Here is a 16,604-nt window from a genome sequence, read left to right on the forward strand (position 1 = left end):
GGAGAGGGAAAAGCTTGCTCCCTGCTGAGTAAGGAGCCTGATGCTGGCCTGGGATCTTGATCTAAGCCGAAGGCAGATGCTTAACGGACTGAGCCACACAGGTGCCCTTTTACGTGAATTTCAATCATATTCTAACTCAAATATCTATGTTAAGATCAACTTCAAGGTGCCTGGGTGGCTCAGTCCTTTAAGCATCTGCCTTCAGCTCAGGTCATGATCCCAGGGTCCTGGGATCAAGCCCCACATCATGCTCCCTGCTCAGCAGCAGGTCTGCTTCTCCCTCTCCCTCTGCCTCTGTTCCCTGCTTGTACTCTCACTCTCTCTCTCAAATAAATAAATAAATAAACTTAAAAAAAAAATATTAACTTCAGTAGGAATTGCCATGAAGGTATCATTTTCTGCTTTTATTGTGGATTATTATTTTAATCAGGTGCTTCATTGTTTTACTTTTTAAAGATAAAATATTACCTGTTACCCTTGAAAATCTGTGTTGATAATTAGACTTCAGCAGTAAAGTTAATCTGCAGTTGTGTCATAAAAATGAAACATGTTCTCACAGGATGTTTTGTCTTTTGAACACTAGGCTTTGAAAAAAAAGATGAAATATATCATTGAGATTTCAAAATGCCGAGAGGCAAGAGAAAAGTAAGTCAGCCCTCGCCTCCGTTGGCTTTTATCACCTGGCATGATAAGCACGAGTCCTGACTGTCCTGACTGCCACTTTAAAACTAACATCCAAAAGCTGGCTTTGGAAATCGGCATGATTGCTACGACCTCTTGTTAAAAAACATGATTACACAGATGTTCAATTGGTTCTTTCTCATTGTCAGTCTTTTTTCTCTTTCTTGAATAAAATCTCTGCACAGAAAAGAGCTTTGACTGATACTGTGGTAAGCAGGATGAAGTAAAAACTCTCCTGGGTGTAATAAAAGACATGAATAAACCCGGTTCAGCCTGGAAAACCGAATGTAAGCACAGCTGCAGGGGAACCTTGAGAAAAATGTTACCATCTGCCATCACTTTCTTCAACAGGTGCTTGTCGTTTTTCCTTCTTTTTCTGAATCTCAAAAGCCTTGTGACTTCAAACATTTCTGTTTGTGATATCAATTTCTATAATAAGTGTTACAGTGGTTTAATAATATTGGTAGTGTAATAATAAATATTTTTGTGTTAAAGAGAATCTTTGATTCCCAAAATTCATAAGCTGTAAAAACTAACTATATAATAAACATAACCTTCAGATTTCAGGGTAAGCTGGTTTTAATAAGATATTTCTTCACTAATCTTAGAAATTGGGGCAGAATGTCAAAAAACAAGGAGCTTGCCTTCTAGACCACTTCAGATAAAACTGAATCTCTTTAGGTCTAATAAGGGATCTGTTAAATAGCTACTGGAATATCAAAATAGGAACCCTGTTGGCTTGCGTTCCAATAAGGGGCCCACCTGAGCAATCTGTTTGTTCTTTAAGTGCCACCTTCTGAAAATACACATCCTGCATTTTCCCCTACAGGCGATCATCTCAGTTCAGTTTTCACATACAGTAATTTAATACTTTGCTATAATTATAGAATTATCAGAGATAGAATGTAAAATTAACATTTTGACTCTTTAGGTTAACAATAAATACCAATGGGGAAAAAACAAACAATTTCAGGTTTTATCATAGAAATAAAATATTATTTTACCTTCATCTTAATCCACCATCTTAGTTTTTTAAAATTTTAGAGGACTTCTCTTAACTACCCATGACCACTGTACACAAGAAGTAAATTTTGAGAAGAAAACCGGTTCCTTCCTTCCTCCTTCCCTCCCTCCCTTCTTTCTTTCCTTCCTTCCTCCCTTCCTCCCTTCCTTCTCTTTTCTTCCAACACAAATTTCATTGAGCAACTAGTATTCCTCAGCCCCTGTTGTAGGGCTGAAGGCATATAACTATACAGGATAGCATGCAAAGTCCGTACTCTGATCAAACTTATAATTTAGTTGGGGGGGGGAGCAGACAATTTAAAGGTTATTTTTAACAATAATATAACCAAAATGTTTAGATATCAGCCACAGCTACTTCTTTCAAGATATGTCTCCAAAGGCAAAGGAAACCAAAGCGAAAATGAACTTTTGTGACTTCATCAAGATCAAAAGCTTCTGCACAGCAAAGGAAACAGTCAACAAAATAAAGAGGCAACTCATGGAATGGGAGAAGATATTTGCAAATGACAGTACAGACAAAGGACTGATACCCAAGATCTTTAAAGAACTCCTCAAACTCAACACACACAAAACAGATAATCATGTCAAGAAATGGGCAGAAGACATGAACAGACACTTCTCCAATGAAGACATACAAATGGCTAACAGACACATGAAAAAATGTTCATCATCCTTAGCCATTAGGGAGATTCAAATCAAAACCACATTGAGATACCTCCTTACACCAGTTAGAATGGCCAAAATTAGCAAGACAGGAAACAACACGTGTTGGAGAGGATATGGAGAAAGGAGAACCCTCTTACACTGTTGGTGGGAATGCAAGTTGGTGCAGCCACTTTGGAAAACAGTGTGGAGATTCCTTAAGAAATTAAAAATAGAACTTCCCTATGACCCTGCAGTTGCACTACTGGGTATTTACCCCAAAGATACAGATGTAGTGAAAAGAAGGGCCATCTGTACCCCAATGTTCATAGCAGCAATGGCCACAGTTGCCAAACTGTGGAAAGAACCAAGATGCCCTTCAACGGACAAATGGGTAAAGAAGATGTGGTCCATATATTCTATGGAGTATTATGTCTCCATCAGAAAAGATGAATACCTAACTTTTGTATCAACTTGGACGGAACTGGAAGAGATTATGTTGAGTGAAATAAGTCAAGCAGAGAGTCAATTATCATATGGTTTCGCTTATTTGTGGAGCATAAGGAATAACACGGAGGACATGGGGAGATGGAGAGGAGAAGTGAGTTGGGGGAAATTGGAGTGGAGATGAACCATGAGAGACTGTGGACTCTGAAAAACAATCTGAGGGTTTTGGAGGGGCAGGGGGTGGGAGGTGGGATGAGCCTGGTGGTGGGTATTACGGAGGGCACGTATTGCATGGAGCACTGGGTGTGGTGCATAAACAATGAATTCTGGAACACTGAAAAGAAATTTAAAAAATAAATAAAAATTTAAAATATATATATATATATAACCAAAATGTTTAGATAATGAATACTTAAAGGAGAACAGAACAGATTATAGAGAGTGACTGGAAAGCCTTCAGGCTGAGTGACCAGAAAAGTCACTACTGAGACAATGATACTTACTCTGAGAAATAAACTACAATTATGAGCCAGACACAAGAGGTTATGGAGGAAGCAGATTCCGAGAAGAGAGGGCAGCAATGGGAAAAGACCTGAACAGGGGTGGGCATCCAGTTTGAGGAAACAAATAAAAGCCAGGTGGCTGAACTATATGGTGCCCAAGAGAGATCAACAGAGATCAACAGAGGTCCCAGAACTTATGATTCCTTATAGGTTGTGTAGGGAGTTCAAATTTAATACTAAGCGTATATAAAAGTCATTTGAGCTTTAAGCAGCAAGTGACATATTCTGATTGACACAAAAAGAGTGTGTGTGTGTGTGTGTGTTACTGTGGTTACCATGTTAGAGGATGGCAAGAAGGAATAAGAGTGGTGGTCAGAAGACAGGAGTCATGAAGCACCTGGGTGGCTCAGTCAGTTAAGCGACCAACCCTTGGTTTCAGCTCAGGTCATGGATCTCAGGGTCATAAGACTGAGCCCCAGGTCGAGCTCAGAGGAATTTGTTTTAAAAAGTTCTTCCTTTGCCCCTGCCCCAAGTAGTGCACATGTGTGTGCTCTCTATCTCTCTCTGTCCCAAATAAATAAATAAATCTTAAAGGAAAAAAAATAAAAAGAGATAGGAGTCATGCAGTGTCCAGGTGGTCTGTGATTGATTGGTCATAGAAAAACTGAAGGGAAGGAGGCAGGTTTTTTACTTAGCTTAGAGGAAAAGTCAACAGAACCTGAAGATGTATTTCATATGTGGGGTGAAGGAAAGAGAAGACAAAAGAAAGACTCCTAAGCGTTGACTGGAGCTACCAGGAGGTGCCATTTACTAAGACTGGGAAGGCTGGGAAAGAAAGATGTTGAGGGTGAATGAGGTTAAACTTGAGGTGCCTACCTAGACATCTTTCTGGGTGGGAAGGTCAGGAGACAGAGAATATGCAGACTGGGAGGAGATAAATCAAAATAACGTCACCACCAAGTTTCAGAAACTCACCATCACAATCATCTTCCCTCTTGAAGCCCTCCAAATTCTTCTGAGTATATACAAGTCAGAAAACATTTTTTTAAATTCAGATTTTAAATTTCAGATTTCAAGTACACATTCACTAATACACATTCACTACATGTAATTCGAATATACTGAAACACACAGTAGGAAGATGAAATGCTCTCACACCCACTGTAACGGGACAGTGTACACAGAGACAGGACAACTTCTGAGGCAGGGTAAAAAACAACATAGATGGTTTCCAATATAGTTACTAATATCTTGTCTTCTATTCAGTTCTTGAATAACCTAAAAGCATGAATGTGAATAAAGTTATTTTTAATATCACACTAAAGCTGGAAGACAACCTGAAAGTCACCTGATCCCAGCTCCCACCAAAGGAGGAATTCTCTCCAAAAAAAATTTTTTTGAAGACTGATTTATTTCTTTGAGAGAGAGAACATAAATGTGGGAGGGGCAGAGGGAAAGGGAGAGATAATCTCATGCAGATTCCCCACTGCACCTGGAGCCCAACGCAGGGCTCCGTCTCATGACCCTGAAGTCATGACCTGAGCCAAAACCAAGAGACAGACGCTCAACCAACTGTGACACCCAGGCACTCCTCTCTCAGAAATATTTTTAAAGAGATGATTACACAGTATTTAATACCTCTAGTGAAAAGCTCATGAATTTACAACTTCACAAAGCAACTCATTCAATTTCAAGACCTCTCATTGTCAGAAATGTATGTTATACTGAACTAAATAAAATCTTCTACTCTTTAATGTATTAATTCGGTCTTTTTTCTTCTTTCTGGAGGCTAACAGAGAGCATCTAATCCATATTTTCTGAAGAATACTGTCCACTACTCAAAACAACAAACAAACAAAAAAAAATGATCACATCTTTTTAATCACTTTCTCCAGGCAAAACATTGACAGTTCTTTCCCATTACCCAGGGAATCCCAGCTTCCAGAGATTTCAATCATGTTTATAATCCTCTTTTAGATCTCTTAAAAATGTTATTCTAAAAGTTACCTTCTGATGTGATTAGCCTAGTACAGAGTACTCTGTCAATATTACCTCCCTTCATGTAAACAGTAGAGTTTATAGGCTAATATTGCATCTATGTGTTTAGCCAGCACATATTCTGAGTTTAAAATGACCTAATATTTAGAACTTTTCCATATGAATTCTAATTAAGTTCAATTTTACATGTTTTATATATACACAATTAATTTTTTAACCAAGTGTTTATGTGTATTGTCAGTGAATTTTTAACTTTTAGTTTCTTTTCATTCTTTTACTACATTACCATCTTTGAGTCCTCATCTTGTAGTCCAATGTAACTAGTCTGTTATCAACATATTTTCGGTATGAATGTTTAAATATCTATGATTATGCCTAATTCAATTTTTTTAGCCCATCTCATGCAAGAAATGAGAAACCCTGCCAATTGCCTTATTATCATTCAGATGTGCCATGTATTTAATACTCCAACTACAAGTCCAGCAAACCAAATGCAAAAGAAAATGCAGTCTTGTTAGTGTAATCTGTGTTTACTGAAACTATGCTGGTCTCTGGTCATTAATGACAGCAAAGTATTCACAAACCAATTGCTTATAGTTTTTCCTCTAATTTCCTTAAAAACTGCTATCAATATCCCCCATCTCTACACTGAGCAGATAAACCTTTTCCCCAAGTTGAAAAGCTGCCATATTTGTCTCCATGTCATCTCCCGCTAATTCTGACATTTCACTGAATGCTTGACCAATTATAATAGTATCTTTTATTTAAGTACTTTCAATGTGCCACATAGTTTGCTTAAGAGCTTTACATGCCTATTCCATTTAATTCTCATCAAAACCCCATGCTTTAGGTATCAGGAGTCCCTTCTTCATAAAGGAAACTCACTTAGAGAGGCTAAGGAGTTCACATCCAATAAGCAGCAAGCAGTGCCGGATTTACACCAAGAATTCCTGCTTTTAAGCATTCCTCAGTTACTCTGCAAGCACTTCTTGATGACCTGTCATGCACATGGAATTGTTGTCCCTGGTACCTCGGGAAGATGTGGCAACGCTGACAGTCACCAACTTGTAAATGTTCCATCCATACCCTAATAAAATACTAATTATCTACCACTCCCGCTACCATTCCTCCTCTCCCTTCTGCAGTGATAACTTCAGGGCATTTCACTGCTTCCTAGTAACCTTGGAGAACAGAGGAAGGAAGGGAGAGGATATCTATTTACGTAACTGGAAAGACACTTGAGAATTTTTCCAAACACACAGGGAGTCCCTTTTGTTACTGTTAATTCTAATAAAAGATTTTAAAGTAGAACATTTTTCTTGGCTTAAATGCGGGCTGAGAATTATCTGAAACTTTTGTTTATTAATGTTCCTTTGATGCCCTGTAACCATATATAACTTATGAATTTTAGACTCTGTGTGGGCAGATATTCCTGTTGCCTAGAAATACAGCAGCTAGGACCAACTGACAAAAGGTGTACAGAAATGATAGAAAGCTAGGAGAGGAGAGATATGTTGAAATACAACACTATGCACATTCCTTCCGTTGCTACTCTAGTTTAAGCATGTAAATCTGAAAGAAAATACTTGGGAGTTATCAATAACAGGTCAAACTCATCTCAGAAGCATTTCCATTTTAGGGAAATCCAGTTTGTTCTTCTATTTTATAAAATATTTTCCCGTATACAGACATATTGCCGGCCTTGCTTCAACATCAGGCTTCAAATGCACTCTGAATGGTTTTGTATGGAATTCTCCTTTGCATCCCCATGCCAGATGCCTGGAATCTTCCAGGCTTCTGTAGGTTGTCCATAAAGGAGTTGACTACCTGATTCCTATCAAAGAGCCTGAACACATAAGGTCAGTAGTTTCTGTGCATGTCTGCTGATCAGAATCACCTGGGAAACTAAAATTTATTAATGCCTATGTCCACCCCCTGAGACTGTATGAAATTTAATTGGTATGGGGGAGGGAGGGCAGTTACCTGGACTTTGGAATTTTTTAAAGACCCCCCCCCCCAAGTGATGTTAACGTGCAGAGAACTTCTGACATAGGAAGTATCTTCTCAGTTCCCAGTTCTCTATTAGCCGCGCTGTTCATCACTAAACTGTAATCAGCCACAGCATGAATTCATCTTGTCTCTGCCCAAAGGGATCTGGATGTCCAAAGTACCAGGAGGCCTACCTTCTACCTGGTTTTATCTACCATGAGTTCCCTTGTATGAGCAAATTTCAGGGCATGCACTTTGCACAAGAGAAAAGGGTAGCAATTTAGTTTTACCTAACAAACTGAGATTTCCAAGTTTTCGTTTACAAATTGCCTGAAAGATGGAACTCTTCTGCAGGCACCTGTGTTTTGCTGATCTAGCTTCTCCAAGTTCTTTAATTCTCTAATATTATTGCAGATGAGAAAGAACAGAGTAGAGTATAAGAGAAAAACATTGACACCTAGAATTAAGAAAGAAACTTCTATAAAATCACCAAGTCTCTAGATCAAAGCGTGAAAGACTCTAGTGGAGCTTACTAAACATCTGTGTAGCAATACCACAGAAACAGAAAAGAGAGCTCATGTGGTTCAGACACATTTGTTAAAACATTAATTATATTTCTTCCAGGTAAGCAGTTTCCTATATTCGAGGTCGACTAACTTCTTTGATGCACATGCCAGATAACCTTCTTCACAGTATATAATGTTTTGAGTTGTAAACACTGTGATTAATCTCCAAGGACAACCTTTAAGACTTGGGACATTTGTTTTCCTCCGGGTCTTGATCAGAAGCACTCTGATCTGAAATAGCCACATGGTTTCTCCTTATCACATCACGCTATTTTAATTCTCAGCACTTCCTGGTATTTTTCTTGTTTATGTATTTATTTGTTTATCCCCCACCAAAATCTGAGCTCCATGATACCACTGGCTTCATCTCACTCAATTCTGTGTCCCTAGGATTTGGAACTTGAACAATAAAAGTTCAATCAATATTGATTAAATGACTGAACGACTATTCCGACATTCACTGCCCATAGGTAAGTGTTTTATTCAGTCGTGTGAGAGTCACAAATTATTGTCCTGCTTTGTAACCTGCAACCTCAAGTTTGGACATCCACAAAATGGGAGGAATAAGACGTTGACCTCAGAGGACTATTGTGAGCATTATACGAGAGTACATACTTATAGGACTTATCGTACTATATGGCATTTACTAAGAACTCAGTGAATGAAAAATCATACCATAGAAATGTATGTCTATGACATTTATGGGGTAACAGAAGTAGTAAGAGAAATACTATGATTTTCTTTTACTGATCACTTTTAAAACCTATTTATTATACATGTTCTTTCACTATTAAGGAAGAAAATTGGAATGTTTTTATGTAAACTACTGCTTACTTGCAGGAGAAGAAAGAATAAAAAACCAGGACTCAGAGGAAATGAATCCAGGCTGCTGATCTGTATGGCCACCACACCACTGAATAGGTATAGAAGACTCAGGTTCTCACCTGTAAAATTGGAGGTGTGGGGAAACTTAGGAGCCCTGAGGGGAATCAACTGAACTCTGAGCTCTTTTTTTTTTTTTTTTTAAGTTTGCTTATTTTTTTAGCAATCTCTATACCCAATGTGGGGCTCAAACTCCTGACCCTGAGATCAAGAGTAACATGCTCTGCAGACTGAGCCAGCTGGGCATCCCTGATCCCTGAACTCCTAAGAGCAGTAAGTAAATACACAGAGCAGCAACACTAACCTGTAAAAGCAGTAACTGTTTAAAGTCTTCTCATAATTTTTGGTTACACGAGATGAAGAGGAAAGGCCTCAATAGCAAATTAAATGTGGTCTATACATTATTTGTATAGCACTAGATATATAATTCCAACTTTACAGTTAACAAAAAGTATGCATTTGAAGTTATTTTTGTAGAATTCTCTGCTATGAGCTATATGCTATCCTTATGAGCAGGGTTTTTTGTTTGTTTGTTTGTTTGTTTGGGGAGTCTACTCTAGATTGTAACAAGTTTAAAAGACATAGATTGGGAAGAAGTTTCCTGGGGATCCAGCTGGCTATTTAAAAGTTCTGTACTGGTTATTTTTTAAAAGTTATAGTAAACAGCATCATAAGGCATCCATACTCAAAGTTTTGTCTTTTTCTTTCATACGGATCAAACATTTTTCAGAAACATGTTGATGTATAATGAATTCATTCCTTTTGCCAGCAACTTTATTGTAATAGGGCTGTATTACAAAAAAGTTGAATCAATAAGCCACAATTCACTTTCTTTGAAGTGGACTCTGCCTTCCCTTACAAGAACCCAGAAATATGCCATTGGTAGTTTGAAGCCCTGAACTTGTTGGGCAGTTCAGGTGCATTATTCCCATGGCTCTTAGGTCTGCCCTGTTTCCTCAGGCTGGCATTATGAAATCATCTGCTCTGCCAGGGAGAACCACACAGCTGTAGAGTATCGTGTGTGGAGCATTACACTGGCTCATGTGTCCTTATTACTAATGCACAAAGCACGACGCTTGGAGAGGTCCCTTCGTCATCTGGAAATCGGGGTGGGGGAGCATAATCTGAAGACTTATAAATATCTCTTAACAAAGCCCCAGCTGAGCTGTGTCAGGGTTGTACGCTCTCTTCATCTTTCCCTTACAGCTTTTCAATTTGCTTTCCAAACATTTCTTTGTTGCCGTTGGCTGGGACGCGCTTAAAAGCAGCACATCGTTAACCACAAAGAATGCTCACTGTTTTCTGTGATTTCAAATCACAGCACAATTTCCGAGCACTTCCTCAGCGAACAGCCCAGCAGCAATTACCCTGCTCCTGAAGACTTGCTTCTCCTCCACAGAAATGTTTCACAGAGGCAGCCAGGGAGCAAGGCTGTAACAAATGATGACATATGTTTCAGCCTCCATTCACTCGCGATTTCTACCCCCAAAGGAAGAGTGAATCAATTTTTGTGCAAATTCAACGGGCACATCCGACAATGCTGCCCTCTTCTCTAACTCACACAAACTAGGCATTCATCAACCCGGATTACTTTCCTCAAATGGGGACTCACAGTTGCTAAGTGGATGGGGTGGGGGGTAGGATTGCACTGTGTCAAAAAGGGGCAAAGTACAAGGAAAGGACAGGAATCCATCAGGGAAGTGAGAGTTAATTCATTGAGACAAAATAGTGAGGTTTTCAAAAGCCAAGGCGAGAGGAAAGGCTGCTTCCCACCCCCACCCCAGGCAATCCTGTGAAAGCCAGTGCAGAAATGACCTCAGCAGCATCCCAAGGGTCACATTACCCCAAGTGTGAGACCCTCCACAACAGGGTATCTGATAGATGATACTGAGACCTTCACTTCCCAACCATGTTTCTCTTTTCTTTCCCATTTGATCAGACCTGGTTATATACCCATTTGGGTCAGTGGGTTAAAAAATGGGCAGGGGCAAATTTCCATAAAGCCTCATCTCTGGGTAGAGTTTTAAGGCTGGCCGGCCTACTGCCTTGAGGCAAGAAATCAGAACTTGATTTTTCACCCACAACCTACTAGCAAATGTCACACCTACCTCTGGAGGTATTCTCACTGGCTCCAACTCTGAATTAATGATTGGCAACCACTGAAAAACATGGGAGTTGTAGACTTCTGTAGTCTTTATTGGCAGGGGAGTGTGGAATAGTGTAGAATAACTGAACACTAACTCCTTCTGAGTGGTGTGAGAGAGAGTGTGTGTAAAAGGAAAAAAGGTGAATAAGTCAATATTGTCTCCCAATCTCAGTAGTGTCAAGAGAGAGTAGATGCATGTAGACAGGTGCTCAGAGGTGGTGGTGGGAAGGAGACTGTGACAAGTCAGTGGGGATGGGTGTGGAAGTATTTTGCAAAGACGGCCACACTCATATATATATTCCATTCCCCTGTGACCTCCTTATGACATGTTCCTAAGGTGCCACCTCATGTTCCCTCTTGAATCCAGTGAGATACGACTACAACGAAGATGAATCAAAGGCTAAGTTAGAAAAGGCTGCTATCTAGTTTCTACCTGGGCCTCTCAGGGTATTCACCACGGGGACCGGGCCACTGAGCTGTGGGGAAGCTGAGTGGCCATATGGAGTGGCCACACTCCCACCACAGGACCAGCTAAGATCCCCAGCCAAGAGACAACAGCAGCCGCCAGTCAGGCAAGTGATTGAGGGAGCCTCCCGATGATTCCAATCGCTCACCTTGGGTTGACATCAAGTAGCCCCTCCTTGAATTGCAGAGCTGAGAGCAAACTGTCACTGTATTAAGCAAACATATTTTGGGGTGTTGTGTCATACAATAGATTACCAAAAAAAAAAAATGGACAAGGCCCCCTCTGGCACTGGACATTTCTTGCCACAGAATAAGCCACGCCTGAAGAGAAATGGAACCTGCCCTCTGCCTTTCATGGCTTTTCATATTTTGGGTCGATTCGTTACTAACCTTTCTTTTTCCCTCTTGGCCCCAGACTAAGTTATCCATGGGCTCTTATCTCCACGAAAATTTTGTGTATGTATGTGCTCTACATGGTGCTTTGTACAAACTTGGATTGTGGCCAGTATTTCATAATCGGATTTTATTTACACACATCTAAATTTCCATCTTCTCTCAAAAAAACCAAAAGCAAAAACAAAAGATCTGCCAATACCTGATTTGCATTCCCACAAAACAGTAACTCAGTTACAAAAACTCTTTTCCCCTCAATCTTCTCTACTGTCTGTTGCATTGCATCAAGCCCATCACTCTTTTATACTTGCTGTCTAACTTCTATAAGCATTTGGGTTTCTGGCATCTATTTTAACCAACAATTCTTTACCAGTTGGCTGGAATTTATTCTTACACAGTTATCTAGGAGTTAATATCCTATTGAAAAGAAAGTTTAAGATAACTAGAAAAATAGAAGTCAGAATCATGACAGAAAAAAATATCTGAAGGTCAAGTTTTTAAAAATTAAATAAGAAAGGAGGATATAAAATATATAGAAAAAAAGAAAGCTGCAAGGGGAGGTGACCCAGATGTCAATGTAGGGTATTATCAGTGGCCTGATGCCATCTCCAACCATTAGCAGCTGCTGCACATGCTTGGATGCCCCAGAAGCTAATGCTTTGTCTTGCAAAGTTTGTTCTCACTGGGAGTAAAATTACATGAAATCTGAAGTCCACTAATATGTAATTGAATTACATATACTGTCTAAGGACCCTGTTTACCTTTTTGGTATAGTTGCTCCTTAACATACCACTGTATGTAGACTCTCAAATTAATAGTTTCTAGAAAAAAGATTCAATTTCAAGTTTTAGAAAATCACCTAGCCTGGATGACCCAGAAGGAACTGATATATTTTTTTATTTTTAGTGTTTGGTGTCTTTCATTTTATTAAAGAGGTTTTTGATCAGTTTTCTTTCCATATAACTGATGAGCATAATTTTTAGTGTATTTTATACATCCTAGAATGAGTAGGATGAAGGAAAGGGGACAGTAAGCTTGTCAGTCCACTAAGAAAACAATTATCATACATAGATGAAAATAAGGATTTTACTTCCTTAGGAATAAAAATGGAGGGAAAAATTTTATTTCGTGCTCATGAAATATATTGGGAAAGTGACCATTTCTAAGGTTTATCTCATAGTGATAAGTATTCACTGATTATTTTGAGAAAATTCATATGGCTCAAAGTTAATTCAAAGAGCATTTAGTTAATTTTTATGCAGTCTTTATGAAGAACCACCAGCAGTGTGAAAACACTCTGTGGTTAACAAAGTCTGTTTTTGTGGTGGGCCAATTACGGCATGTTGAAACATGACTCTACTTTTGGTCTTTCATTAGATATCAAATTGGATGGATTTTCTAGAAATGCTACTCTTTTGGGGGGGGGACAATATCAAGTTATCTTTTAAAGTATACCCTGTTTTATGATATTACTGTAGAAAGATTTTCCAAGTCCTTCTCAACAAAACGTGCAAAGATAGTTAAGGGACATATTACTTTTCCCACCCTGAACAAACAAACAAAAGGACTTGACTCAATTAGGTATTTAAAGAAGATATTTTCTTCTTCATTATCAGAAGAGAGTTAGTTATTCAGCTAGTGAGGCCTGTTGTCCTGCGATCAAATTCTTGGTTTACGAATTTGATGTCTGAAATGTTGCTGGAGGAAATTTATACATCAATGACTTCAACAAAGCATAGTCTTCATAAAAGTTCATTTATTGGGGGTGTAGTAAGCTTATTTTGTGAGAAAAGGATTAATTTATAAAAAAAAAAAAACAAACAACAGACAACAGGATGGTTTTGAAGTTTTTATTACAGTCATTTTCTTTATTTCTAGCCAGAGTTACTAGCTCAGTGCCAGAATTAGGGTTAAAATTTGATGGCATCTCAGTCAGAAAGTTGTGGAAATCAAACTTAGAAGTCGGAAATAAAATTACTGAGAAAGGCACTTTGGTATCCAACCGGTGCACGGATTTTAATATCATCAAAACATTAACCCAATGCCAGAACGGTAAGGAGTTTTCATTTTGAAGAAAAGACTTTTTAGCAAAGGGCAGTATTTCGGGATGAACATTTATAAGTAACAGAGTATATTCACCACGATACTATGTAACCATGGGAAAGCGCCCAAAAGTTGTCAAGATCAAATTAACAAAGATGTCCAGAAAACCTAACCACCTAATCATTCTGGTTTTCTCACCATCCTCCCCCACTCTCCCATTCATAAAGATATCTATGAACAGGCAACGTGCCTACTCCGACTCTTTCAAAGCAAATCGGCAGCTGTCAAATTAACTTGGTTAGCCATGAAAAGAAGTGAAAAGTTTCCCCACTTCATAGAGGATTTTGCCTGGGGAACTGTAAGTTTTGCAGGTCTCTGAATGGGCATCCTAACGGGCTCCCAGGATAGCAAAGTTCCTAAACGATTCTTGGGGACCTTTCATTCATCTCTCAGATGAGGAAGGGGACCTCAGCTCCATGCCTGGGGACTCCAGAATGGCTAGGATTTGGTAAATTCTGGGATCCTGGTTCTAGACAGCAAGATAGCAAAGTGCTAAAGCTCCCAGTTCCCTCCAACCCTAATAGCCCTCTCCTTAGGTCCCCAAAGGGTCGTTCTCCTTTCCCAGGACGGATGGACCGGGATTCGTGGCAGGTGTGTATGTGGGGGATCTAGTCAGTGCGGCGCTGGGGAAAGGAAAGTGTTCCGAGACGGAAAGCTGCCCGGGGTCACCCGTGCTCAGCTTCCCCGGGGGCAAACTCGGGGCTGGGCGGCGGAGGCGGGGAGCCCAGCCGCGGGCGCCTTTGGCTCCAGGGGCGCGGGAGCCGACCTCCAAGAGGAGCGCGTGCAGGGTTCGGGCTGCAGGGCTGCGGGAGGCTTCTGGCCTCGGCCGCGGAGGGCACCGGGCGGCCCCGGGGGCGCCTGCACTCGCGCCTGCCCCGAAGGCGCGAGGAGATGGGACGCGGCTCGGTGGGGCGGGCTCCCGGAGGGGACTCGCTTACCTGCAGGTAGGGCCGCCCGTGGGCCACGCCGCCCACGACGATGTCCGCCCCGGCCATGGCCCCGGTGGGCGAAAAGCCGAAGCCCACGTAGCCGGCGGTGCGCACCTCGAGGCGGAAGGCGAGCCGGCCGCCCCGGGGGCCCCAGCTCAGCCAGTACTTGCCCTCGGAGTCGAGGAGGGTGCGGTGCGGGAGGGCCCGGCCCAAGCCCCCGGCCACCGCTGCGCCGGGGAGCAGCCCCCAAAGCAGGAGCAGCGGCCAGCCGCACATCCTCAGGCGCCTCCTGCCCGCTGACACCTGGGTCGCGCCGACTGGCGGAGCGAAGAGGCGGCTGGAGGGGCGGCGGCGGCGCGCGGGAGGCCTGGGCCCGCCCCCTCGGCCCGCCGCGCGCCCGCCTGCGGGGAGGGGCCCCACCCGCTCCCGCTCCCCCGCCAGCCGCGGGCGACCCTCGGCCCGTCGGGCTTCCCGCCCCGCCACCTGCGTCTCGGCGTCCGGGTCTCGTTCCCCGAGGTCTGGGCTCCGTGGGGAGGCAAGAGAGCGGCGTCCCGGGTGGAAGAGGCAGAAGCCGAGAAAAGGGGCTGGGGCCGAGGGGAAAGGAGTGAGCACGCTAGTCCTGGGAGAACGTGGGCGCTTGTTGGGGGCGCGGGAGGGGGCGCTGGCCCGGGAGTGAATCCCTGGGGGAAGGAGAAATTGAGGAGAGAAGACAAGTTTAGCCTAGCTGAGAAGGGGAGGTGTTGAGTGATCAAAAGGGATAAATCCTGGGTTTGGGAGGAGGGACAGTGAGAGAAAGTCCCGGTCAGGGCTCCCTAGCCCACGGAGGGACACCATCATCTCCTCCGGGTCATTTCTCCCACCCTTTCACTTTGTGGGAGTCCCGAGGCTGGCAAAGTCTCGCTCGTGATGGCAGAAAGTCAGCGCCCTGGTGCTTGCCTTCCTCCTGGGTTTGGTTTAGTTTGGCTTTGAGGGAACAAATACTGCCAAACTCCTTCACCATTGTAGGTCAGGATTAAAGCATGCTTTGGAAGTTAGATTATAATTTGAAATCCTCTTTTCCCGCTATGTCAAGTTCTGACCACAGTCACGTTTAGCAAAAGTGTTTTAGCAAGAAGTGTTTTTTACCACATCACTCCTGTCTTCAGAACGCTCATTATTCAATGTGGCGACTGTAAATACCTTCTCAATGTGCTCATGTATTTGTATTCTGCCATGTTTCTAAAAAGTTCTAGAGCGGCTTACAAACATACAAACAATGCAAAATAGAAAAATAATAGAGGATATCCGTTTCAAAGATAAGAGGTTAGGAATAATACTACAAATGTGTACCACTTACTCTGGATTTGGAAGCTCCGTACAAGCCACTTATACTCCCTGTTCTCTCTAAGTCTTAGTTCAGCCTGCTTTTTCTTTCTCCTATTTTCTCTTTCCATTTCTTTTCCCAGAACTTTCCCAAACTTACCAGCCTGCATCAAAACTTTTTTCTCCCAAAGATTCAGGCATATGTCACCATGTCTGGAAAGTGAACTGCAAGTGGATCCGTTGACCAGGGAGTTCCAGGAGTGGCCTGAGAAGGGACCCATTCCAAGGAGAGAAGGGATAGAAGTCTATAGGTTTAGCCAATGACAAGAGGCTGGCATCAGAGAAGAGGGCTGTTGAAACTGTGGGACAAGGTAAGAAAGAGCTGAGTTTCTACAAGCCCCATGGCTGTGGCTATTGCCTCTTGCTCCAGCCGTGAAGAGAAGAGGAATGTGGAAAGAGAGGAACAAAATGGTGGACATGGAGGCCAAGAGGACTGGGTCTGGGAACCATGTGAGGCACACTCACCACATCGGAC

At 41.9% G+C, this 16,604-nt stretch overlaps 1 protein-coding gene across 1 annotated transcript in view; it reads right to left on the reverse strand.

Annotated features, from left to right (window-relative positions):
- Positions 1-15,043, reverse strand: part of LOC111147812 (monooxygenase DBH like 1) — an 89,312-nt gene extending 74,269 nt beyond the window's left edge. Inside the window, exon 1 of the mRNA XM_022504059.1 lies at positions 14,777-15,043. Within this exon, the coding sequence (XP_022359767.1) occupies positions 14,777-15,043 (267 nt within the window). The remainder of the gene's footprint in view (positions 1-14,776) is intronic.
- Positions 15,044-16,604: the final 1,561 nt, after the last annotated feature.

Source organism: Enhydra lutris, unplaced genomic scaffold (assembly GCF_002288905.1).
Source record: "Enhydra lutris kenyoni isolate GAN:26980312 unplaced genomic scaffold, ASM228890v2 scaffoldscaffold17, whole genome shotgun sequence".
Taxonomy (NCBI): Eukaryota; Metazoa; Chordata; class Mammalia; order Carnivora; family Mustelidae; genus Enhydra; species Enhydra lutris.